This window comes from Lichenostomus cassidix, chromosome 15, assembly GCF_008360975.1.
Source record: "Lichenostomus cassidix isolate B80296 chromosome 15, HeHo_3.0, whole genome shotgun sequence".
In the NCBI taxonomy this organism is placed as follows: Eukaryota; Metazoa; Chordata; class Aves; order Passeriformes; family Meliphagidae; genus Lichenostomus; species Lichenostomus cassidix.
In genome coordinates, this window is record NC_139496.1 from 8807382 (window position 1) to 8833446 (window position 26065).

Genomic DNA, 26065 nt, shown 5'->3' on the forward strand with positions numbered 1-26065 from the left:
CGGGCCGCCACCGCCAGGTAGTGCTCCTGGGCCGGACTACATTTCCCGGCGAGCCCCGCGCCGAGCAGGCAGATCCCGCGAGAGTTGGCCGGGTTGGTGCCGGGACTTCATTTCCCTCAATGCCTCAGGCGCCGGAAGCGGCGGCGCGCTGTTCCGCGGCGGCCCAGGGGAGCGGCGGGGAGGCGGCGGCGCTCGGCGCTCGGCGCTCCGGCGGCGGCGATGGACGTGACCGGGCCCGAGACCGACTGGCGCAGCACCAACTTCCGCCAGAAGCTCGTCAGCCAGATGTGAGTGAGGGCCGCGGGCTCGGTGCTGGGTAGGCCGCGCGCAGGCCTCGGCTCCTGCCAGAGGGGCTTGAGCGGCTCCTGGCGCCCCCGGGGCTCCCGCGGGGCTGTGTCCCAACTGTGTCCCGCCTGTGCCCGCTCCCCTGCAAGGCTGTCCGGCCCTCCCCTGGCTGGCTGAGTTCCTGCCCGATCCCTGCTGTTTCCTCTCCTGAGGGGGCCTCGTTACCCGGATTCGTTCAGACCCTGTGCGAGTGTAACCGGGTCTGTTCTTTGACTTCATTTTTCCGATCCTCCTCTTTCACTTGCCTCTTCCTCAGCAATACCAGCGTCCTACCCCGCTTGACACCATCTGTTTTGGGGCTTCGATTTTGTCAGTGTCCCTGATGTTCATGATGTGAAATTTGGTGTATTCAACCTTACGAAAATCGCTGTTAGGGGCTTGTGTCTGACTTTTGGGGCAAATATGAAATAAAAATGCTGATGATTTAATTTGAAGTTCAGCTTGTTGCCTGCTCAGTTGTCTTTTGTGAAACAATTGCTTTCCTTGAATTACTTTGCTGCTCTGCAGGCTTTTTCTAATTTTAGGAAGGCTTTTCTACCTTGTTCAAGGTGGTTACCACAGCAGTGAAAGCACTGTTCTGAAGTAATGTTGAAGTGCTAATTCATGTATACTTGGAAAGCTTGATGTTCCCTTGTTGATTATAAGAATCAATATTTAAAACTGGACTGGCTTTTTTAATGACATATAAGTAGTTTGGTGTCTGACTGTTTGTGAGTTTACTACAATTAGGGTGCTGTTCCAGAATTAAGCTGTTACAGTATTCACCGAAGAAATATGATTATGTGTGTCTGTCAAAGCCGTGTAGACTTTCTTGGTGCTTAAAACTGATGTTTCACTTTCTAAACTTACTGTGAAGTCATTAATCTTCTTAGATTAATCCCTTGCTTCTTCTCCTGCTCTTCTACTGCTTCATCAAAACAAGCAAGCAAAAGTCTCCTCGAATGCTGTGTAACTTTGAGGAAATAAACATGAGTAAGCACAGGCAAACTGAACACAATAAAACTTTGATTTTGTATTTGCCCTGCAAACTGTAATGTTTTTCTCTGAGCAGCAAACAATGCTCATAAATGTTTCAATGAAAGTGTACAACAAGGGATAAAAAAGTTACTACTACTGACCAAAAAATATTTAAGTTTAATGCCATATGAAGAGATGAGAGTAATCCTAAACTTTTAATAGATGCCCTCTATTTATTTTCTTTTACATAAGTGCACAGATGTCTCTGTGTGATTTGTATGCTTTTTATTACAGATGTAGTGACAGTCTTTTTTCTTTGCACTCTATCCAGTTTTGCAGTATGGATCAGATATTTGTACTTATGGTCTTGTTTACCAAGCAAACAACACTGTTACTGGGATGAGTCATTACAGTGACTGCAGCAGATTTTTTAAAGCAATTACTGTGTGTTAGATATCTGAAAACAGCCTGGCTTGGTTTCATGTGGTACTTGGAATAAGGTGAAGCTAGCCAGAAGCAGAGTTTGTTGAATGAGAAATAGAAGCAATACACTGGCTAAATGAACCATGAGCTCTCTATGCAACAAGTTCCTATTTCTTTCCACGAGCTTCCAGTTTTGCCATTAGAGGCTGACGTAGTAGGTGGAAGAGGGAGGTAATTAAATATCTGGTGAATCATCTGAAAATTTTTGTAATTTGTGGGAAGGTTGTTCCTAGCAGTTATGAAAATACATGTCTTAAATATATGTGTATCTTCCAGTTCATCCTGCAAGCAAGAAGAGATATTTGTCAAGATCTATGTTAACAGTTGGTCTTGAACATTAAATGCATGAAACCATTCACATAACTCATTTTACACGCTTCTTTATAGCTGCTGGATATAGATGTCTCAGTCTGTTGCAATTTCACACTTGAGTTTTCATTACAACACTGAATTTAAATTTTCTGGGTTTTAGCTTTGTTTTTCGAGAGTGACATTATGTGAGTGAACATTTCAGCATGGGCAATGGGTATCCTGGGGACTGTGTCAGTGGTCAGTGTGCATGTTTTGCTTATGGACATTTGAGAGAACGGTGCTTTTGATGTCCTAAGAAGCCTCCTCTGAAGCCTCAGCTCAGATGACTGAGGCTGAGAAGCAGCTTTGGCTTCTCCCAGAATGTTCCAGGAGTCAGCAGTGATGTAGGAGTGTGGATATATGGTTTTGCTTGCAGGGCATCGCTTTATTCTGGCCCTTACAGAGAGCCAGTGCATGCTGGGGCCTTGGGAGTCTCCTTTCTAAAGGCCTTTCCTTAATATGTTTTTAAATATTGGTATTGCCTGAAGGACAGATCTGATCTGGGTTGTAGACTCAGTCTGTGTTAGTGGGCAATTCCTGCCCTGAGCTGATTCTAGGCTGTGTTAGAAGGGAATTGTGTTGAGTGTAGGAAAGGGATGTAACTCAATTTGTGTGATGGTCCATGGCTTCATGTGGTGCTGGCCCTGAAACTCATTGTTTCACTGTAACAACTGATTGGAGTCATGGTGAGGACTGGGTAGGGGGCTGGGGTAGTTCTGAAGGAGAACATGTTCTGCAAGATTTTTCTATTAGACCAGCTCACCTGAGTGAGAGGGTGCACATATTTGGGCTGGAAACAAGGTTCTTGAGAGTGGAGGGGGAATCCCTGAAGCTGGTGTTGGTGCTGAATGCTTTTGTCTTGTGAAACCACAACTCTGAGTGTTCTGCATGAAATCAGAAAGGCAGATTTTTAGTGCAGACTTAGTAAATCTGTGTTGTGATACATTAAGTAAGTGCTTATGAGGCTGATGAAGGTTGAATTGGCTGGTACCATCTAGTTCCAGAATTATGTAGAGTTGGGTGTTCAGCATGGAACATTATTTGCTGTGTGCTAAAGCTATGGCTCTTTTTTAACTGACTTTCCTAGTCTTTTAATGTAAATATTTCTATGTTGATTGCAGTTAAATATGTGAACAAGGAACAAGTTGTGTGTTTTTTCTTCCTCCTAGTCTAAACCTTTATTGGAATGCTAACAGATAGGACATGGAGAGCTTGGAGTGGCACTTTCAGTAATGCAGATGTAGTCATAATAATACATCATTCATGTTCTATAACATCAAGAGGAAGTGGTGGATACATATAAAAGTAGATAACTTCTTTGCTGTGTATTTTTTTCTGAATTCCTGATACCACATTGATCACTGTATCACATCCACTAAGTACTACTTACATGTTACTTTCTTTAGTCGCCTCTGTGTAATCTTTGCCTTCTCTTTTTGTCCGCTCAGTTTTCAGTGCACTCAACGTGAAAGGCATTGTCATGGTACTGTGACTGCAAAGTTAAGGAGGATTCAGAGAGCAGTGTGGATTTAGATGGAGCCTTTTCCAAAATGGAAGTGTTAAAGAAAGGACTTGTTAATAAAGAACTGGATATAGCTTCTTCCTCCACAGCAGAGCTACTTTATGAGCAGTACACTTTAGGGTTTGTTTGCCCACGGGGGAGTAGTTATTCTGCATTATGTTGTGATTCTGCTTCAGTTTAAGTAACCTTCCTATATAACAGCATTGTCTTAGTGGCTGCCAGACCCCACAAACAGGTTCCCATGAGAGCCTTACAGCAGGTACAATGTTCCACTGTGTTCTGTATTAAAGACTGCAGCAGTTTAGCTGTAAGCTGCTGGTTTGCTGGGTAAGGGGGTGAGTTGTGGTAGCCTAAGCTCCTGCATTTTAAGCCTGTGGTGTCTGCTCTTCACTTCTCTGAGTGTCATTGAGTTAATTCAGAAAGCTGAATCAGTTTACTTCTTGTGCAAGCACCATTCCTGCTGCATGGGAAGTGGTAGAAGTTCAGGGGAAAGAAAACAGTAGTGCCTCTTCAGAGTGGCTGAATCTTTCAGGGGTCACTACCCTGATGTGTATTTAATGTAGGGTGGCTGCTCATGCAATGGCAGTCACCAAGAAATAACTTTCTGATATGTTAATTACAAGGTGAAGGTATTTCCTGATCATTTGTTTGTGGAATTTAGACTGTAACTGCTAGGCTACTTTAAAAAAGAACAGGTTTTGCTAGGAAGTTTCTAAGAATGACAATGCCTAGAGGATTTGAATAGGGCTTCACCTGGCTGAACTCCTTGTTTTAGGATGTCTTTCTCTCTGCACGTTCCACAGCTGAATTGGTTGCTGCTCTTTGATGTGCTGAGAATGCCCCTTCTTTTCCACTCATGTCCCCTCCCACCCTGCCCGTTGCTGCACCTCTGTCCTTCTCTGTCCCTAATCAATGCTTCCTCTCATTATCCTCACACGCTGTGCCTTTTGGCAACCTTTTTTTTGTTTTGTTTTATTCTTCCACATCATGTTTAGAGAATTCTTTTGGAAGATCCTGATGCTAGGAAGCTCAAGCTCATTGTTTGCCGAACATGGATTACATTAATCCTGTCATTCAGGTTTCCTCAAATAAACAAGTCCTGGTATTTTGTCAGAGTAATACATCAGGTGGTAAAAGAATCACTTGCTTAGCAGTTGGTCTGAATTTCTGGAAAGAATATTTGTGTTGCCTTTTAAAAATTAGTTGTCTTTTCTTCATTTTTTTAAGAAACATTAAAGGGTGGCAATTTTAAGTAATAGATGTGCTGGTGGTTTGGTTTGGGGGTTTTTTTGTGGTGGGTGTTTTGTTTTTTTGTTTGTTCTTAACCTATGAATGAGAGAGGGTTAAAAAGCTGTTTCACAGACCTTTCTAATACAGGAAGTCTTTTGCAATGCCCTCAATTAATACTCAGCCTTGTTTTTTCCTCTTTCTTTTCAGTGATGAAGCTATGAGGAAAGCTGGTGTTGCCCATAATAAATCTAGCAAAGATATGGAGAGCCATGTGTTTATGAAGGCCAAAACAAGGGTAAAGCATCTCTATTTGCTTCCAGAAGTTACTAGGTGTCAAAAGAAGTTTGGAACAAATTGCAGAAATAGCAAAGGCGGTGCACTTAGAGTACAGAGTTACTTGAAATTTTGATTTATATGTGCTGCTTCTTTTACCCTGAGAGGAAGCAAGGAGTTCTGCATCCAATATATGCATCAAACTGGACTTAGTGCAAGACAGCTTTCCTGATGCTGCAGCATTTCATGCATATATGGAGCCACACTTTTCTTATGAGAATATTTGTGTATAGTGAATTGCGTAGAATTTCCTTTATCTACAGGCTAGCACCATTCCAGTTTGGTGGTCAGAAAACCTAGAATATCAATGAAAAGGCTCTGTCAAGAGTTACCCCAAGGGAAGAACTGTGGTCTCTGGGAAAGTCTGGCTAAAATGTAGAATTCTGCACTCTACCAAATCCTAAACTTCTTCCCTGGAGCTGTGTTAGGTGAAATTGGATACTGTTGCTGTCTCCAAACAAGCCATATTTGAGATAGAACTTGTCTTGGTGAAAATGTTATAATGCTGATGTCACAAATCTGTGCCTACTGTTGGCATCCTCCCTGGTGAGTTGTTTCATGGGCAGGAAGGCTGTCTCAGCCCTCTGCAGCTTCTTACATAAGCTTCTCTTATGAAGCCCTCTAAGAAAATATTGCAAACAATATTTGTTTTTTCACTTCTGACACTTATGTCATGATAGTTTTCAAAGTTATTGATTTACTTGTATTTGTAATATGAACTTACATTTAAAAAATGTTATTGTAGTATGAATGTGACATAATTCAAGGACTAAAATAATTCAGTGTGCCAAGTAAGCAAGTTCTGTCCTTATAAAAAAAGGAATTATAGTGGATAAGAAAAGGAAGATGTATATTGTTTTATAATATTTGCCTGTTGTGATCCTGTTAGTGTGGCTGTCAGGGAGGTTCTTTCCTGTGAATTTTGTGGTTTCTTGGCCTTCTTGTACCATCAACCACAATGACGTATTAGTAAAAATATTCCTAGTTAATGAACAGACTGTTTCTTGGAAGTGAACTACTCTGAAAAGCCCACACACATTGTAAAGTAAAATCCAGTATACTGAAGAAGAATACTGAAGAATCAGAAAGTAATGTTTGTTCTGTTTTCATTTCTTATGCTAAAATACTCATTTTTCACCTCTAGGAGGAATATCTTTCTCTTGTGGCCAGACTTATTATCCATTTTCGAGATATTCGTAAGTAATTTTTTAGTTTTGGTTTTCTTTTCTTCTCAGTCATGTGCATGGTTACCCATTGCATCCTCCTAAATGAAAAAAAGAAAAGTAAATTTTAGGGTTTCTGTGTGTGATTCTGCATGTGACTTAACAAGTTGCTTTAAAAATCTTATAGTATTCATGTCTAATTTCTAAATACTATTTCTTTTACACATCATCTATAATTGAAAAGTATTTGAGAAATTATATAAACTTGCTACTTTTCCTCCTTCCTGAATTTTCCTGTATTTTGCCATTCTTTCCATTATTTGTATAGCATTCTGATTACCAAATTGGCTAAGCTTAATGTATTTTATTAGAGCTACGGTAAATAGTGGGGTTTTTTTTTTTCTTTTTAAATTATGATGTGAATATATTTCTTGTAGAGAGTATATTCAAAGGGTCAATGTGACAATATTAGCAAAGATAATTAATGGTTTTTTCTTTGCAGACAATAAGAAATCTCAAGCCTCGGTCAGTGGTAAGAGTTCTTTCTTTGTTGTTTTCTTCCTTCCCCCTGTACTCTCCATTTCTAAATAGAACAGCTTAGAAATCAGGGCTGTGGTGTACTAAGAATAAAGTATCTCTGTATTCCCTAGCTGGGATATTAAATGCTACTGGAGGAAAGGAAGGGCAGCATGACAGTCTTGGAGTTGTTCAGTGATCAGGGTGACAGGCTTGGACAGTGTTTTGGATGTAACACAGCAGACTTGTTTGTTTCCCTGTTTGTACTTTTGTTAGCTCAGAAGACTAAGATTTGTGAATGCACAAGAGTGATTGAAAATAATCTCCTGCTGAGCAGCCCAGGTTCCTGCCTGTTTCCACCTTTGGGTTCCTCAGGTGTTGGATCAGAGGCAGAAGTGTTTGCAGGGCATATGTGCTGTGCCATTTGGCTGTGCTTAGATCTGATCCTGTGCTAATTCTCACTGCAGGATATTTTAGGGACATAGTATGGTCCTGTGTTTTTATCCCCCTGTCGGCCAAATATGCAGTGTCTGTGATTGACTAACATGCAGTCTAGACTGCTGGAAATTATTTTATAAGTATTCTTAAGAAAGAGGTGGTGCTGTGTTCTGTACCCTGGTTAATATTGCTTCTGCGCCCTGTCTTGTGTTTTGGCCTCTTGAATTACCTTTCTCTCTTTAACTTCATTTCCTGTGTGTCCAGGATTCAGATTATGAAAACTGTCTTGAAAGGCATTGAATTTATTTTAGTGCATAATAAAAGTGATGTTAGAGGGGGAACATAGCAAAGTGTATAGCAAAGTACATTCTCTGGTCTGAGCATTGCTTTTCTGACTTGAGGAGGAAGAAGATCCACAGTGGGACTCTCTTGGTTTTTGAGGCTAAAAGCTATGTATCCTCATGTAGTTTTGTTGGCAGCTTTTTTTGACTTGTGTATAAATTTGGAGGTGGCTAATAAGTTCCTTTTTTCTAATGTATTTAAAATCTGTATAGAGCTTCATGATACTGGAGCACTTAAAATCATCTCTACTCTATTTACAGAGGCAAAGATGTGCCAGAAACCTCTTGTCTCACAGGCAGGGCAGTGAATCTTAGTTTGTCAGGGTATTGGATCTAGTCATGGTCTGAAATTGCCAGATCAGAGAGTGGATGATGGAGAGCAGAGGATTTTTGAAAAGCAATTGTGTGGCTGGCTGTGTATCAGTAACTGTTTTCTTTGCAGATCCTATGAATGCCCTGCAGAATCTAACTGGGGGTCCCACAGCAGGGGCGCCGGGGATGGGCATGGCTTCCCGAGCTCAGGGAGCACCAATGGCTGGGATGACAGGCCTTGGTCCAATGGCACAGCAGATGAGTCTCCCAGGGCAGCAGCAGCCTCCTGGAACCTCAGGAATGGCCCCTCACGGTATGCCTGGGGTCTCTACAGCTACTCAGCAGAGTAAGTGTTCAGTTTGCTCCAACCACTGAAATTGTTAGATCAGCTTTTCTGTAATAAATCCTTTCCCCAAGGAAAAGGTGCTGAAGAGATTTCCTACTTCTGGCTAGATCAGCCAAGTGAACTGGGGAAAGAATTGATTTTACGTACTGCTACCTAATTGTATAAATGTCTTCCTTAGTGTAGCAAGCAACAGTGTAGCTGTCATATGAACAAATTCTTCTTTTGTCCTGCATGATGTCAACTTCAGAACATTGTTTTTGTAAAGCTCACATATGTTTTCTATGGTACAGTGCTTCCTGTTGGTGATCTCAGTGCACATTTCCTCCTGCACATTTTCACTCTCTTTACTTAGGTTGCTGACTCAATGGAGGCAGAGTGAATTAGAAGTTGGTAGTACAAAGTGTAATAATTTCTGCTGTTAATGTGCCTCATCCATTTTTGGAACAAAAAGTCTATACTACTAAAGAAGGACATGAATTAGTCACTCATTTTTTGGGTCTCATGTTTTAAATACATTTCATCTTCTCTTTAGCCCAGCTTCAGCTCCAGCAGATAGCTCAGCAGCAACAGCAGCAGCAGCAGCAATTCCAGCAGCAGCAGGTGGCTCTACAGCAGCAGCAGCAGTTCCAGGCCCAGCAGTCAGCCATGCAGCAGCAGTTCCAGGTCCAGCAGCAGCAGGCGGCAGCTGCTGCGGTGGCCCAGCAGCAGCAGCAGCAACAGCAGCAGTTACAGGCTGTCCAGCAGCAGCAGCAGCACATGCTGAAACTGCAGATGCAGCAACAGCAAAACCAACAGCAGGTGATGACAAACAGCTACAGTGGCAAATGAGGTGATCGGTTACTTGTCAAGTGAGGCTTGGCTTGTGTGGAAGTATCAGCTCTGCCTCTTACTAACACCTTTCCACTTCAGGGTAGGGTTTCAGGTTAGACTGGCAAGTTAATTGACAGCAATATATTACAGTCTAGAAGAAAGGCTTTACAGATGTTTCATTGCTTTCTTCTGTTATAACAATGGAGAATTAAAATCTTCTATCTCTGTGTTTTGGTAAATGTCAGGATTGTCTTTCATTCTGACAGAAGTAGGTGGAAAACAAAAGCACTTGAATTACTCTAGCAATAGTGGCTGTTTTGTCACTGTGTGAATAACATGTTGCCACTTTTGGTAAGAAGTGGTTACATTTGCAAAACTGTATCTGAACTCATTTGTGCAGGAGAAGCTGATGGACTTCACCTTTGCTTTTAAGTTATAGGAAAGCTTGTAATGTGGAAATACAGGCTATAGCACCATTTAGGGTTGAGATATATGAAGGATAAATGGATGAAAAGGTTGGACTTTCCCTTTGGGCTTAAAACATCAATCTGATGTATTAGGAGTCTGTTTATTTTTGGTTTATGCTGTAAAAATAAGTCTGCTGTCCCATTGCTGGAAGCTTTAGCATCCTGGTTTTTCCTGCTTTTCAGATGCAGCAGCAACAGCAGCAGCAACAGCTCCAGCGGATTGCTCAAATGCAGCAGCTGCAGGCAGCTCAGGTCATGCAGGCACAACAGCAGCAGCAACAGCAGCAGCAGCAACAGCAACAAATACCACAACAACAGATACAGCAGCAGCCACCTCAACAAGTCATGCAACAGCAGATGCAACAGATGCAGCAGCAACAACAGCAGCAACAACAGCAACAGCAGCAACAACAGCAACAAGTTGCTCAGGCGCAGCAATCTCAACTTCCACCACAATCCCAGCCTCAACCCCAGCCCATGGTATCTCAACCTCAGGCAATCTCAGGACAAATTCCCAGTCAGGTTATGCCTGTCACTCTTACGCCACAGCAGTTAAAAGCTATGCAGGTAAGGGCTAGTGACCAGCTGATTGTTCATTTGTTATGATCATGTAGAGAAATAAAAATACATCTGACTTCTGCTAATAACGAAGTAGGAAAACCATAAGTTGATAAGAGCTCTGTAGTTAGCAAGTTATCAGTACAGGGTGTTTAAAGGTTTGTATCTGGGCCTGCCAGTAGAGAACAGTTTTGTGTCTAAGAGTAGGAGTTCTGGAAATCTGAAAACCATTCATGCAGTTAATATTAAAAAAATTAATTCTTGTCTCACCCTTGAATGGACAAGTAAAAAATAGAAAAAGAAACATACTTTGGGTGAAAGAAGAATTACCTTCGTGGTGTTTGCTTTTCTATAACATGCGCAAGTACTTTGAAGCGTACTTTGACTGGAGCCAGTGTTAGCTCTCTACCATGCTGGCTTTGCTTCTGCTGCCATGTTGAGAGGTTTTGGCTTCTCAACATGACAGCAGAAGCATGCTGGTTGTTCCTGCCTTGAACAGAAGGTGGGCAAGACAATAGTTTTACTCTGTTGAACCTCTTGCTGGGCCATCCTTTCAATGGCGCAGCTTTTTGAACTGTTCAGTCATTTTTATCTGAGCTCCATAGGTTACTGTTGAGCCAAAGCTCAGACCTGTTTTTCTTTGGGTCTTGCTGAGGAGGAGTGGAGTGTCAGCCACACCTGAGAAATAGATGAGTTGATACCTCCACTTTGTGCTTCTATCAGCTAAGCTAGGGGTAATTAAATGTCATGATTGTCACACTGACAGACATAATGAATGTGTAAACATTTGAAATCCTGGTCATTGGTAGGTTTTTCAGAAAATTAAGTAATTATTGTGTATAAGACCTGATAGTACAGGTAGGAAGTTGCAAGAAGTTTTTGAATTGGGTGTGCAGTCTGTGGGAAAACTATTCTAAGTGTTACAAACATGGGAACTTGTTTTCACAAAGACCCTCAAAAACTTCAGTTTGTGATACTGGTCTTGTCTCCATATCCTTTTTTATGAGCACAGTGAATGCAGTTGAAACAGAAGTGTCATACCCTACTCAGGTATGTATGTTTACTTTGGTTTTTATTCTCATACTCAAGGTAAGAGCTCAGCTGGTCCAGCAGCAGCAGCAGGCAGCAGCAGCAGTGCAAGCAGCTCAGGCCCAAGCTGCTCAGATGGGAGCTTCAGGGCAGGTAAGGGCCCAGGGGCCAGTATCACAAGTCACAGGCCTATGGTGGCAGGTGCATGCTAGAGATGAGCATGGAGATGGGTTTCTGGTGGTTTTCTGATGAGGGGTCTGACATGGGTCATCCCCTTTATAAAGGGGATGTGGTCTTCTATGCTGTTTCTCCTTTGCCTGGAGTCAGAGGCAGGATTTCATTGACAACCTCTCTGTGCATGCTCTCTGTCCCAAGTAGGTACGAGTGTTGCCTGTACTGACACAGGAATGCACTTGAGTAAGACAGGCTCCTGTGGGCACACTACAAGTCTGACTGTGGGTACCTGGAGTGTATCACCTCTTCTTTTGTTAAACTTTCTTAGGTGACTGCTTTGTTGTGTAAACTGGTTTCTGTACTGTGAATCTTTGCCTGCTATCTTTAATCACCTGTGATTTACCTTCCATCTTCATGTATTGACTGGAAAAAAAAGTATAGATAGTGAAATATCTCTGCGCTCCCCTTTCAATCCTTTCATCTTTCATTTTTCTTCTGAGTGAAATGGGCAGTAGATCTAGATTGCTCTTGTTTTGGATGTGAATTGTGAAGAAAAAATGGAGTGTGTCACAAGTGCAGAGTTACATTAAAAAAAAGTGCTGGGTGAAAGCTTGTTGTCTAACATGGCTTTTTTATTCTGCAATACACCTGTAGCCCCAGTGGCTGTTCTTTGATGTCTGTCTGGTATGAAAGAGACATGGGGAAAAAAACGGGAAATGGCTTGAGCTGAACCTCTCATTCCATTTTCCCCAAGAATATGAAAGTCTTTTGTGGCTTACCTCTGTAGTGTTTCATATTGAGGCATTTTACAGACATGGGTAAGTACAAATATCACCACTTTGTAGATGAAGAGACAGGCAGACAGATAAAATGAGGCTGACTAGGACTAATAGCAGAATTATTTTTGTATACCCAGACATTCCACATTTTTCATGCACCATTTTCCATTCAGTTCACAAGTAATTTTATAGGTTCACTAAGAAGTTTTTTCTGTGGACTGTGATAGCAGTTGTTTTCTCAATGTACATCTCCCAGACTTGTATCAGGGATAGTGTTTTGTACCATGGTAACTCATGTGGCCCACATCCTTGTTGGTGGTGGCCAAGTGTTGTTTCTGAATTGGTCCTTTGGCTTGTGTCGATGTAACACAGGATGTAAAAGCTGAGCAGTGGTAAGTACAGTTGGGACAGTACTGGCAGCAATGCAGAATTCTCTTTCTACAGTTGAAATGTGAATTAAAACTTGTTTGTTTCTTAAATAATTTCCAGGTGAGAGCTGCAGGGACTTAGGCTGACTGGAAGGAGACACTGACTTCCTTTCTTGTTACTAACTTCAATGGTGCTCTTTTCAACTCTGAAGCAGATGGGTTGTGTTTATGTAGGGTCAACTTAATTCTTGCCCCATTTAGTGAACTCATGTGCCAGTGGCTTAATAGCACAGTGCATGGGAAAGATTTGGGTGGTAAGATGGCTGACAGTGAGTTTTGTATTGCAGCTTTATTCAGTCCTGTGTAGTAAACTCAGGGATTGCTCTTTATCTACCACATATGGAGTTTGGAATATTCCACATGCGGGCTGTACTCCATTTATGTTCAAGCCATTGCAATATGAGTCTACTAAAATTCACTTAACACTATGAAGTCCAATAACTAAATGGGTTTCTTGTACTTGTCTAAATATTTTCTGTATATAGTAGTTTTAAGATTGTGGCTGTACTTAATATTACAATGCAGCTTCAGTGTTGAGAGTGTATAAGGATTTTCTTTAATTAATAAGAAGTTTCTTTTAAGACTAGATTTTTTTGCTTTGTATTTAGTACATTTTCACCAGCATCAGCATTTTCAATAACTCTGCCTTGATTTCTTTATTTGGTTCAAGGAAGCTTTTTTAATAAACAAGCCCTATCTAATCTTTGCTTGTTACATTTAAACTTAGTCTTTAGGGGCTTTGAAACTGGGAATTTTGCTTGCTATGTCTGCATTTTTCCTTTTCCATAAAGTTTCTGTATGTAAATTAAAAGGAATCCCAGGTTTAAACATGGATTCCTGTGAGTTTTGAAGTTCTTCTCCGGACTTATAAAAACACCACACAGGTCAATGTTACCCTGCTTGGGTCTCTAGTCCTTGTGAGCATGTAACTCACAAGGAAGCTGATGGCAGTAGTGTCCTAGCAACCAGGGAGCTACACAAATGCTTGCAGCACCAAGGAAAATAATCTATAATCAACTGCAGTTAAGTATTAGTAAAGTTTAGGTCCCTGTTCTGGTGCAGTTCCTTCAGGTGCTCAGAATGCAGAGTTGCTGTTGCTGCTTGAAAATTCAGGCTGCCTTTAGTGGAATGGCAGTGGCGCTGTACATACATGTGCTCACCAGAAGCTGTGTATTTATGGACTTCTGAATGTTTGGATGATAGATGAAAGAAAGTTACAGGTTCATGATTCTAATTGTTATACTCCGTATTCCACTTATTTTTTATCAAATAACAGGGTTTGTGTCTTACTTTGGAGGGAGATTCTCTTCCTTCTCTTGCTCTCTGATTTATCTCAATTTTCAGGGTCTGGAATTTTACCCCATAAGAATAAATTTCACTTGTGGAGGAGGATTTGTGTTCAGTTAAAATCTGTTTCAAAAGTACTTGAACATTTCTGGTTGTGTTCTTGTTTTACAAGAAAAGTATCTCCTTTATGGATATATTGCTTTAGAACCCCCTTTCCTGATTCCTTTGTCAAAGGGTTGCAGGTTTTGTAAATACCAATCAGCTGGAGAATGTGGAAAGATTACTTCTGTTAAGAGAGTGGAATTGGTGTCATTTTATGTATATATTTCCTTTCCAAAGCACATTTCAAAAAATACAAAAAACCTAACCCAAAATTGTGTGCTTGTGCACGTGTTTGACCAACCACAATACTACAAACAACTGAAAGCCTTTAAATTGTCATGCTGGTGTTCAGTGGTTTGCCAGACACTTAACCTGTGAGTATTCTTCTAATTTCCTTGGCCTCAGGGGAAGTAATCTAAATCTTCCCATTTTGGTGGTGTGGCTTCAGAACCATGGCCAAGATGGGACATGTGGGTCACCATAACATCCCTGAGATTCCACACCCTCCAAATATCCATGTGCATTCATGAGGGTCTAAGATGGGGTGATTGTGCCTGAAAGGATTTTTTTTTTACCCCCTAGCAATTTCCCTGGTTTTTTTGCTTTTGTTAGGGTTATGTTGCTTCACCAGCTCTCATGTTGATACTGTAGCTCTTCACTGCACTTCGTAGCATCCACCTGTGCTTTTTGGCAGTGCTGGGTTGTTGTGTTTGCTCGTGGCGGCTGTTGCATGCTGTGTGTGCACGTGTGCATGTGTGTGTGATGTCTGAAGTGCTCTCATTCTTTTCCCTTTTGAAATCCTGTCTCTGACCATCCCTCTTTGCCTGGATGGAAAGGGACTGCATTGCTCTGATGTTGTGAACTAACAGCTGTGCTGAATTTGACACTATTTTCTTTATCAGTTATGGCTTTCTTTTTTCAGTCTTGCTATGTTGTATTTAATTTTATTTATTTTTAACAATTGTAAGCACATGCATTCTCTGACTCTCTAGAGACATGTTGCTGGCTGCTTCAATCCATTTACATAAACACCAAGCAGGAATGCCCCAAATCATTTATAGGAAGGAGACTACGTGATCTCTTAGGTTAGTTAGGACTGTGTAGGTTCCTTGGTAACATGTAAACTAGGAAAAAAAGGTAGCCCAGAAAACTTTACTGTAGATCTTTGAAGTACCAAACAAACTCTTTTACTGAAAAGTTAATCTGCCAAAGTTACCTGAATGCTACCTCAAAAATATGCTATATTTGTTGTAAAATCTCAGTATGTGGTGTAATACCAAATTTTAAATAACAGAGGGCTGTACAGATACAGATATATAGATATGTATAAAATTATATCTGTGTGGCTCATGCAGGCTGATGGTTCTGAAAGGTACTTTTAGATACTGCAGGGCAGCATAGTCCTAATACTATTTTAAAATACAATTTCATTCTAATGCTAACCTTAATAATTTATCCTAAATGATTGTACTTTAGGGTGTGCTCACTCTACACAGGTGGAGGATCAAAAAGCATGAATAAGATTGAGGAAGATCATGGACTCAGAATAATTTAGCACAGCTTAGTAATAGAGGAATAGGTATTTGTCAAAATTATGGAAATAAAAAGGGTTTATTTGACTTACTCTGTGGGCTGTAAAAGGAAGGAAATAGATTTTTCAAACCTGGAAGTCTTTTTTGTTGTCTTCGGCATTGTTATACTGGCATAGGTTAGGCTGGTGTGAAATCTGCTCACTGTGGAGCGTTGTACTGACAGTTGCTGTTGAACTGTCAGACAAAATGGAGGGGGCATTTGCAAATACTGCTAAACTCTTGGAGTCCACTGTGGGGGAAAGCCCATCAGAAACCTATGGCATTATAGAGCTTCTTATATGGAGCATTCTTGACAGCAATCTTAGAGTACTTATTTCTGAGAATTCTAGAACTTCAGAATGTCAGGAAAAATTTAGGAAAGGCCTTTCATGGAAATGACAGGATAGTCAACCTTTGACCCACGAATCTGAGTATGCATATGGGCTCTCTCAAGATACCAGGAATTGATTAGGTGCCCTCTGAAAACAGATAGAAGGATATCAAAAGGAGTTTGATTTCCAAGCCAGCACATTAGGTTAACCCTTAGAAAAAAGCTCACTAACCTTCCCTTCATGCTCCCCCCTCCCCAGTCCCTGGAGGTTGCATGTGCTTCTCATCCTGCCAGTGCACTGCATTTCTTGTTTTGCGATTACTTTTGTCTGTTGTCCCTCTGTCCTCAAAGATGATCACCGCACCTATGGCCCGAGGTGGGATGCAAATCAGACCACGGTTCCCGCCTACCACCGCTGTGTCTGCTACACCACCAAGCTCCATCCCCTTGGGCGGACAGCAAATGCCACAGGTATTTACTGGGTCAAAGCACATTGTGTCAGGAATTGTGCAGAGCTTCACTGCCTGGGTCTGTAGTGCTGCCTTTCAAGCAAGGGGACTTTCACTTCTGGATCAAACAATGAACTTGCGGGTGTTACTCAGGATGCTGGTCTGTTTAGGTTGTGTTTTCTATGGATCCTTTTTCATTTTAAGAAATAGGTTTTCTGAGAGCTTGGGATATCAAATAAAGCATTTTTAAAGTGGCACAGGTCTTTATTTTAACATTTAAAACTTTTCCATGTTCAGAATTGATTCAAGTCTCAAATTAAAGGTCCACACTCTATGAGTGTACATTTCTGAGTGTTAGCACTGCACAACTGGCTAAGTTGTGTCCAGGACCTTGCTTGGCATATGTTCATGCTCTGTAAATGTGCGTCTTTCATTACTAGTAAACTTGGCTTGTTTCAGTTTGAGCAGCTTCTTGGCATGATATCAGGGACCCAGAAAAATTCGAGCTGTTCTTTTCTTTCATGGTTGTGTAGGAGGAACTGCCAGAAGGATTCCACTTATACCTGCATCAGAGAAGAACCTGTGTAGGCAGGCTGGCAGCACCTATCCAGCTGTTGCTGGAAAATGCATGAGGTCAGAGCACTTCATTTCTTCTCAGGAGTTTGCAAAGGTAGTTACAGTGACCAGAAAGATTCTGCAACCCTAGACAAACACATCTGTGGTCATTTCTGGTTGAAGATGGATGGTCATTTCAATTCAGGACAGTGTGTATATGTTAACTGACATAAACCCCAGGCATGGCTGTGGGTCAGAGGGGAATTTACTTTGAGCTTTGGTCACTGTAGCCATTAATACATACTGAGACAATCATCTCCCATTTGAATTATCAACAATATTTGAGGCTTTCCCATGGATATTTAAGTATTAGTTTTGCTTATACTTAATATTTGACTCATAGCAAAAGACTTCTGGTTCAAGCATTCAGTGCCATAGGGTGATCTTTTAGCACTGTCATTATTACTGAGAAGGTTTGATTTCTGACACCAAGTGAACTGGTCAGGAGGGAGTGCTCTCAGTAGCATGCCAAGGATTGTGAAAGTGATGTAGAAGACTGAACAACTGGACGAGGCAGAAGAAGAAGAGAAATTTATCATGAACAATGATTGGAGTGAAAATGGCTCCTTAGGATGAGTGGTAGGTGGTAGGATGAGTAAGTGAATCATGGTTTACTGGTGGCTGGAAAAACGTTTGGAAAGGCAGTCTGACCTGCCATGTACTTGACAGCTCTGGATCAGCATGAATCTCTAATCCTGTCAGCCAAAACATTTTGTTCAGGTTCTAGGTAGATTAGAAATTGTAAGTGTTGTATTTTACATCTCTTAATCTTGTAAAATGCTTAACTGATACTGTCTGATGGATATAACTTCCTTGTCATCAGAGCCCTTGCAGCCATTCACAATAGGAGTAAAGGGTTGTAGCACAGATGTGGCTATTAATCACTCATTTAAGGGCATGTCCTCTCCTTGTCTATAGTATCAAAATCCATTTAGATGTGGTGATAGGTAGTTCAGGGTGTATTTTCTCTTTAGAAAATAATCTTGGTGTTGCACTGAAGAATGCTTTTCAAAAGAAGGACCAGATGTGATATCAATACCATGTGGCATTGTATTCCACAATCTCCTGGTATTTTGAATTGCAATAGAGTTAGAACTGAGAGCTTTCACCAGCCTTATCTCCTGCATGCTGTTCTGTGGCTGAGACTCAGCAAACTGGAGATAAACCCAGCCATGACTTCTATCTTCCAGGACAGTGTGCTCTGAACACTAAGAATGGCTTTGATTTAGTGCATATAGATGCAAACTTTTGTCATGCAAGCCTAAGTATCTTTTGGGCAAGACTTCAGAAAATTAATGTTTGGTGTCATGAACAGGTCACTGTAGAGTCACAGCGCAAATTCGCACTTGGTGGGCTGTAGTAGCTGTCCATGGACATGATTTTATGTGCACAAATTCATATCCCTCAGTGAAAAAGTACATAGTTGCATTTCCTTGTATCTGCTGAAGCTGCAGGGTGTATACAAATCATCAGTATTCATGGTTTAACTCTGGAGTTGAGTGAGTTCAATGGAGTTAAAGCTCTGGAGAGGAGGCGTTTTTTTGTCTTTTGGGTTCATAGCTATTTTTGTGGTGTGTTTGTTTGGGTTTTTTTTTTTTTTTTTAGCCTTTTTACTCAGAGTCAGCTGCAAAGGGCATTCCCTAGAAGTTGAAATTTCATTAAATATTTATGATCTTAATCCATATCCTGCAAACAATGTAGAAACCTAAATCCAAAATAATCTTTAAATCTGTTCTATAGAAAGAAATCTGAAATTATGTAACAAATAAACTGCTGTCAAAGAAAACCATGACAGTAAGTTCAGAACTGCACACTTCTGAATGTGTGTTTTTGAAAATGTCACATTTTTCCTTACTATTAGACACTGGCCTTTACTGTTCTGAAATGAAGCTGGCAGAAAGCAAACCTATTGCAAGAAGGAAATCTGTTTGCCTGTGCATGTACTTGAATGAGGAGGGGTAGTGCAAAAAAGTTCAATTCATCCAATGCTCATGTGCACAGTAAATGCTGCATGTCCTTTTCCTCGCTTTTCTGCAGCATTTGTAAATGAATGTAAATAATGTCCTAATGTACTGAATTACACACAGAAACTTAAGTCTGGCAGAAAACCTAATGAAATCTTCCTTCCTCCCTTCCTCCCTTCCTCCCTTCCTCCCTTCCTCCCTTCCTCCCTTCCTCCCTTCCTCCCTTCCTCCCTCCCTCCCTCCCTCCCTCCCTGCCTCCCTCCCAAAACACAAGGATTTAAGTTCAGAAGTAATTTTTTGTAACCAACTTGAGGCACCTAATGGGGGCCTGATTTTCAGGAAGTGATGAACCACTCCAAGTGGTCTTAGTCTGACTTGATGAAAAATGGGTGCAGTATCCATATGGGTAAGTTCTCAATCATCTGCTGTCTAATAGCACATTAAATAGGCTTGTGAAAAATAAGGGAATGCTTTTTGCAGTGTCCATCCTGGCTTCCATCCGAACATGGTGAGCTGCCTGGTGTGTGTGGGAGGCAAACGGTGCTTTTCAATCTCAGAAATGCTTTTCCAGCTGTTGAGGAGATTCATGCTGTTAAAGAATCCACTTTCTTTGGAAAACAGTAAGCACAGTCTCAGTAGTTGTTGATTATGGAGAAAAGGAAGATACGGTAGCTGATTTATAACATCATTTCAGCCTCACTTGTTCTAGGTATTACTATTGTGTGAGAGGTTGCAAAGGTACTGGGGCTCTTGAAGATTGCAGAAAACCACCACAGTATGTCAGGCTGCATTTGATTTTAGACTTTTCTGTAATGGATGATAAACTAGTATCTTCAAGCTTCATAGTTTTGCACTGAGCTGGGGATTACTTGTGCCCTTTTGTGGGGGGGAGTATAACCTCTTGCATAGCTGTAGTGTGATGCAAGTACCAAGCAAAGCATTTCCTGTTGCAGTCAGTGTGTCCATGCAAAGTAGACAATGCAATACCTTTTAATGTGCTAAATATCATGTCCTCTGGAGACAGTTGGATTATTTAGATGGATATTTAACAAGAGACTGAAGGACAACACCAGTTTGCAGTGCCTGTGAACTATCTGGGACTTGTGGATTTACTGGAACCTTTGGTTAAGAATGGTTTAGACTGAGGGGAAAAAGTTGTTAATTCAAAGATGCTAATCAATTACTGAATGGATACATGGGTTAATGAGCCACAATATATTGCCTCTGCAGGCCAATTCCATTTATCTTTGTATGTACTTATTTATAGCCTCAAGTCCTAAGAATTCTGCATGTGCCTTAAACATGATCACTTAATATCTGCATTACTATACCATGCCTCTTGGCCATTGCACAGGATTTCTTGTTTGGTTTTCAGTGATTAAGGGGAAATATGTGCATTGGAACAAATGTGAGTGGTTGCTCAAAATTTAGTGCCATCTGGCTCTGGCACTGTAGAGTGTGCAGAACAAACCTAGTTGTTACCCAGACTTTGGTGCTGTTTTGGAAATGCTCTTACTTGTGTTTTTCCTTTAGGCACACCTCATCATTCTCTAAAGGTCAGAAAGCTACTTCATTTTTTTTTTTCACTCAGCCATTAAATTTGGAGTTTCTATCTCCACCTAGATTTTCAGAGCTGAATGTTTAAACAACATGTTGGTGATTTGACTTACCTATTTTTCCCTTCCTTTTTCCTAAAGAAAACCAGTTGAGAAGCTACAGTCAAGTCTGTCAGACCTTTGAAGACTGTAATTAAAATGTCTAAATAAGGTTTTGACTCTTAATTCTCAAGTGGTAACTGTCTTTTCTTCCTGCTCTTCTTTAGTTCTAATAAAGTACGGGTTTTTTACATGGCACTTCTGACATTTTAATTGCAGCATGATGGTTTGGGCAGTGAAAAATAATTGTTATTAAGTTAACTAAAGCTATGTGCAGTTTTACTGGTTATTTCTACTGAAGCTGATAAGATTTACTTCCTTGAGAGCTTTAAGAGTGATACAGGTGGCAATGTCCTTATGAGGGAGAAAGGAAACTAATGCTTTCATTTCTTGTAGACCTGAGGATACACTTCTCTCCACAGGTAAAGCCTTTTAGTTAGGTTCCCATCCTCTACTCCCTTTTGTTGTTATTGATCATGTCTTTTCCCACATTCCAGGTCAGCCAGAACAATATTACCATGATGTCATCCCCATCTCCTGTCCAACAAGCTCAAACACCCCAGTCAATGCCTCCACCACCACAGCCACAGCCATCTCCTCAGCCAGGCCAGCCAACTTCTCAGCCAAACTCAAATGTCAGGTGAGCCACACTGCAGCTTCTGAGGACTTCTGCTAATGACATAAGCATCAGGTTTTCAGAAGCATTCAATATATTTTACTCTGTTTCCATTGAAGTGAATGAATTTTAATACCAACTGCACTGGGAGCACAGGTGAGACTGTGCTGAATACACTCTGAAAATCCCCATTTTACATAAAGAATCTGTGTATGAAATCCTCACCATGGCTGAACTACAGACTGCCATAATGATGCTTATTAAAATTATATCTGCTTACAGGCTGATGATCCTTCCTTGTCATATTCTAGCAGGTTTGACTGTATGCTTATTTTTCAGCTCTGGCCCTGCCCCGTCACCCAGCAGCTTTCTCCCCAGTCCATCTCCACAACCATCACAGAGCCCAGCAGCTGCACGAACACCTCAGAACTTTAGTGTCCCATCCCCCGGTCCTTTAAACACTCCAGGTAAATGATCTGAGAGCTGTACTGCAGACCATGAGTTCGGCTATGTTTTGGTAACTGTGATAGTTCCCAAGAAACCTTTTATTTTTGGCACAGTGTAAACTTCAGAGCTCTATGTAGCAGCTGGCTTTTCTAACTTCCCCAGTCTTTTGAAAAAGTAATGATACTTAATTTAATGGAGCAAATTTATAGAGGCATAATGCTTCCTTAGTTCCATGCAGGGAGGGGAACCCTTAGTGGCACCATGCAGTTGTAAAGGACATAACCACTTAATCACGGGCAGCAAGCTGTTTTGCTCCAGAACACCTTCCCAGGTGTACTCTGGCATTTTGCACTTCCCTCCCTGACATAATAAGCAGTTTGTGGTAATGTGAATGGAGGTAACATACTGGGTCCTTCTCATACCAGTGTTGTGTGCTTTGCAGTTAGGAAAGCACCCACTTAATGAAAACTGCAGCAAATTCATTGTGTTTATTTAGTATTTAGTGCACTAGAGTGAAGGCAAAGACTTAGAAAATGGGCATATGGAACTTTGGAACTTTTCAGAAAAGAAATGTATTAAGTGGGAATTGCTGTTCAAGATTCTGAAATGTGAGAATAATGTTCTGCAGTATCTTTTATCACCCTGTGACATGCAGTCTTCCTTTTTGCCAGGAAATCCAAATTCTGTCATGAGTCCAGCCAGTTCTGGTCAGTCAGAGGAACAACAGTATCTGGAAAAACTCAAACAGCTATCAAAATACATTGAGCCACTCCGGAGGATGATCAATAAAATAGATAAAAATGAAGGTGAGGTTCCCTATATTTGGCCACGCATTTCTGTGTGTCAGCTCTCTTATATGCTGAAAGAAGCAGTACTTTGTCTTTTCCAGGGATTAAAAATGTCAGAAAGTTAGCTGCTCTTTCTTGCTTCTAATTAAAATTTTACTGTGAAGAGTGGGTAAAATCCTTATCCTTAAATGCTTGCCAGTTTTCTATTACTTCTGATGATTTTGAAACATGTAGAGTTTATACTTTGGATATACTTAGGATTAGATGAAAGGTCTTTAATCCTCACTACTTTCTTTAGTATTGGCTCGTTTTCATTTTTGACAGTGTGCTGTATTTCTGTCTGCAAGAATGGAAGCTATTCTTGTAGTCAGTGTTTTTGTGTCGCATAATATTTCAGACAGGAAGAAGGACCTGAGTAAAATGAAGAGTCTCTTGGATATCCTGACTGACCCTTCAAAACGGTAACTTTTTGTCAGTTTTCCCAGCTATTCCAGAAACCTGTTATTTAGCATCCAGCCATTGAGGCTGTCTGTGGGGCTCAGATAGCAGAAACACTTTGGTGAGGTGCCCATTTGAGTGATGTGGATGAAATTTCTCATCTTTTGCAGGTGCCCCCTGAAGACGTTGCAGAAATGCGAAATTGCTCTGGAGAAGCTGAAAAATGATATGGCTGTGGTATGTAATGCTTTGTGCCAGCAAAGATAAGCAATTTATTCCAAAAGTCTTAAGATTTGGCAGGATAATTTTTGCAGTTTTTATTACTCATGCTGTTAAGACTTCAGATTGGACAAAATAAGAAAACTGGGAAAAATGGGGAAACATTTACTTCATGTAAGTCACTTGTATATATATTTTAACTGAACTTTCAATTTCTTGTGCTTTGTGCCAAGACTTGAATAATTCTGTGAACTTTGTGGCTGATTTCAGGGCAGCCTTCCAAAACCAAAAGTGCATATGGTGGTTTTTATTTTCTTTGCCTCTTTCCTTAATGTTACTATATACAGTTTTGAGAATCATTTGCATTCCATGCACTGGAAGTTCACTGCTATAAAACTCTTCAGAATCAATAGTAGATATTTCTAATTTTGGTGACATTTAAAGAAAAAGGGGCTTCTGTTGTGTTTCAGCCTACTCCACCACCTCCCCCAGTGCCCCCTACCAAACAGCAGTACTTGTGTCAGCCACTTTTGGATGCTGTTCTGGCCAACATCCGCTCACCAGTCTTCAACCATTCCCTGTACCGGACGTTCATGCCGGCAATGACCGCGATCCATGGGCAGCCCATCACGTATGTACCGCGGGCCTGCTGCCTGTTTTAAGTGCTCATTGCTTGAGGAAACATGCTTTTGTAGAAACTATTAAAGAACAGATGGGTTTATGGATGGGGGTGACTTACAGCTTTTCTTTTTTCACCTGTAAAATATTTGACAAGTAGTGTTGGCACATTTTCACCTGGTCCTTTTGTGGATGTGTTTTACACAGGGCTCCAATTGCTTCCCCTCGAAAACGGAAATATGAAGAGGATGAAAGACAGACCATACCAAATGTCTTACAAGGAGAAGTTGCAAGATTAAATCCTAAATTCCTGGTGAACCTGGACCCTTCCCACTGCAGTAATAATGGCACAGTTCATCTCATATGCAAGCTAGGTAAGCAAGAATGAAGAAAGAGATGTACGGTCTGATTCTTCCGTGGGGTTCAGAGGCTAGAAACCAAGTTCAGTTATGCACAAAAAGCCTACTGTCTGGCAAGAAATGCTCTATTCTGATGGGAAGTGTGTTTGCATTCTAGATGACAAGAACCTTCCAAATGTCCCACCACTACAGCTCAGTGTTCCAGCAGACTATCCAGATCAGAGCCCTCTGTGGATAAAGAACCCAAGACAGTATGGTATGAGGATGCTGTTGTGACATTTGTTGGGCATGTGCATGTGGCAATAGTGGAGAAATGTGAAAACCTAATGTTACTCTTTTATTTTAAGCTTTTTAATACAATTTTTATGACAACTTCCTTTATCTGTTATCTTTTTTTTTTCCAGCAGCCAATCCCTTTTTGCAGTCAGTATATCGATACATGACTTCAAAACTATTGCAACTCCCAGACAAGCATTCAGTCACAGCACTCTTGAACACCTGGGCACAAAGCATTCGTCAGGCCTGTCTCTCTGCTGCATAACAGCTCACCTCCTAAATCATGAAGCAAGAAAGGAGATCTCAACAGCTGGCCTCTTCCACATGCCACTGGAAAACCAGTGTGGGGAGGTTACTTCAGAAGAAGCCTTATGTTGTTTTGTTTCTAGATGTCGGGTTCAGTAGAGAACCTGATGTTAGACTTAGCTTTCATGCTTTCTATCTTCTGCCTCTGTGGACTTTTGCCAGCATTTTCAAATATATAAAATGTGTATATATGGTTCTTGAGACTGTATTTAGGATAAGTTTTTATTGTCTTCTTAGAGAAGAAATTATTTGTGGACTTCCATCAGGGAGTCTGGTATAAGAGGGGGTATGGGAAAAATGTCCTAATTTGCTTCAAAATTTGCTCAGCGCCAGTATTTCTTTCACACTGTGTGTTTTGTGACCTGATACTACCCCAGAAATAAATTAGCTGCAACTACACTGTGCTTGCAAACTTCCCAGTGGTTGCAGGAAATCTTTTTGTCTATTAGCTTTGCACAGAGATGGGATAAATTACAGCCTTTTAAGGCATCCCTCAAATATGTGAGATAAATCTGGACAGTTATACTTGGGGGTGGGAGTGTGGAACCAAATAGAGCAAAAAAAGTATTTTATAGCTTATTTTAAATGCTACTTTGTATAAATGGTTTTTGGTTAGCGTGGACCACGTTTCTCACTCCAGAAGATTAAGGTTGATGAGAAGGAAGGGACACTTATGTGCACACTGACTTCCTCTATAAATTCAGTAAATGTGTATGTAAAGCTGGGGGAAAAACCAACAGTATAAAGGCCAAATGACACAATCCAGCAGGTTTGTAGCTACATTTCTTCTTTCAAGAGTCTTTCTGAGGCATCTGGCTTCCTTGGGGAGTTAATGCAGTGCACTGAAAATGTTTCTATACTATGTCAGTTGTATGAGTTTAATGAGTACCTTAAACAAAAAAGGCAAAAAACAACATCTCAGGAGTAGAACTGACAACTAATACATTGTGCCTTGAACAACGATGGGCACTCAAGTCAGTCATCAGCTGCCTTATTGTTGGGCACTTCTAATGAAAACATTTTCCACAAGTAACTCTAATTTCATGTATTTTTAATATTTCCCCATGTGATTAAGTTGCTCCCTCTTAATTTCCTGGTGCAGGAGAATTTAAAGTATCAGATGTTCCAATTATATCCTGCGCCACCCCTCTCCATATTGTGCAGCAAACCTTAAAGAGCTGGGCTCTCTTACAGTAGTGTCAAGAAATTGCTATGACCTCTGCAAAACTGTGTGGTGTCATCAGTTTTAGGATGTTTTTAAATGTGGATACTTAGTAAGCACTGACTGAGGCAGCAGAATGCTATCAGCATTTTGTACATGTACTAATGCATTATCTGTTTGTTTCTACTGTAATAAATTTATTATTATTCCTGTGTTGGATGCTAACATTGTACTGCTCTTCCCCTATTAGATACCAGTTCTGTTGTTGTATTGGATGAGG

At 40.9% G+C, this 26065-nt stretch overlaps 1 protein-coding gene across 3 annotated transcripts; it reads left to right on the forward strand.

The window, feature by feature from the left end:
* Positions 1-81: 81 nt before the first annotated feature.
* MED15 (mediator complex subunit 15) lies at positions 82-26010 on the forward strand. 3 transcript variants are annotated; one of them, XM_085075947.1, is made up of 18 exons: positions 82-287; positions 5096-5183; positions 6366-6417; positions 6887-6916; positions 8122-8337; positions 8870-9135; positions 9798-10181; positions 11262-11354; positions 16225-16344; positions 21054-21196; positions 21512-21639; positions 22291-22425; positions 22805-22868; positions 23016-23082; positions 23535-23695; positions 23890-24056; positions 24199-24297; positions 24446-26010. In XM_085075947.1, exons 1-18 carry the CDS (start codon positions 220-222, stop codon positions 24580-24582), a joined length of 2418 nt encoding a protein of 805 aa, XP_084932073.1. In that variant the 5' UTR covers positions 82-219; the 3' UTR covers positions 24583-26010. The 3 variants fall into 3 exon arrangements, with proteins under 3 accessions (XP_084932073.1, XP_084932074.1, XP_084932075.1); XM_085075948.1 differs by having other exon boundaries at positions 24449-26010; XM_085075949.1 differs by lacking the exon at positions 16225-16344.
* Positions 26011-26065: the final 55 nt, after the last annotated feature.

What these genes read in the sequence shown, in the direction of transcription:
- MED15 (XM_085075947.1), top strand. Translation starts at nt 220, where the DNA reads ATGGACGTGACCGGGCCCGAGACCGACTGGCGCAGCACCAACTTCCGC. An exon ending in AGATGGGAGCTTCAGGGCAG is followed by an intron (nt 11,355 to 16,224) that starts GTAAGGGCCCAG and finishes CTGTCCTCAAAG; the next exon opens with ATGATCACCGCACCTATGGC. An exon ending in TGAAAAATGATATGGCTGTG is followed by an intron (nt 23,083 to 23,534) that starts GTATGTAATGCT and finishes GTTGTGTTTCAG; the next exon opens with CCTACTCCACCACCTCCCCC.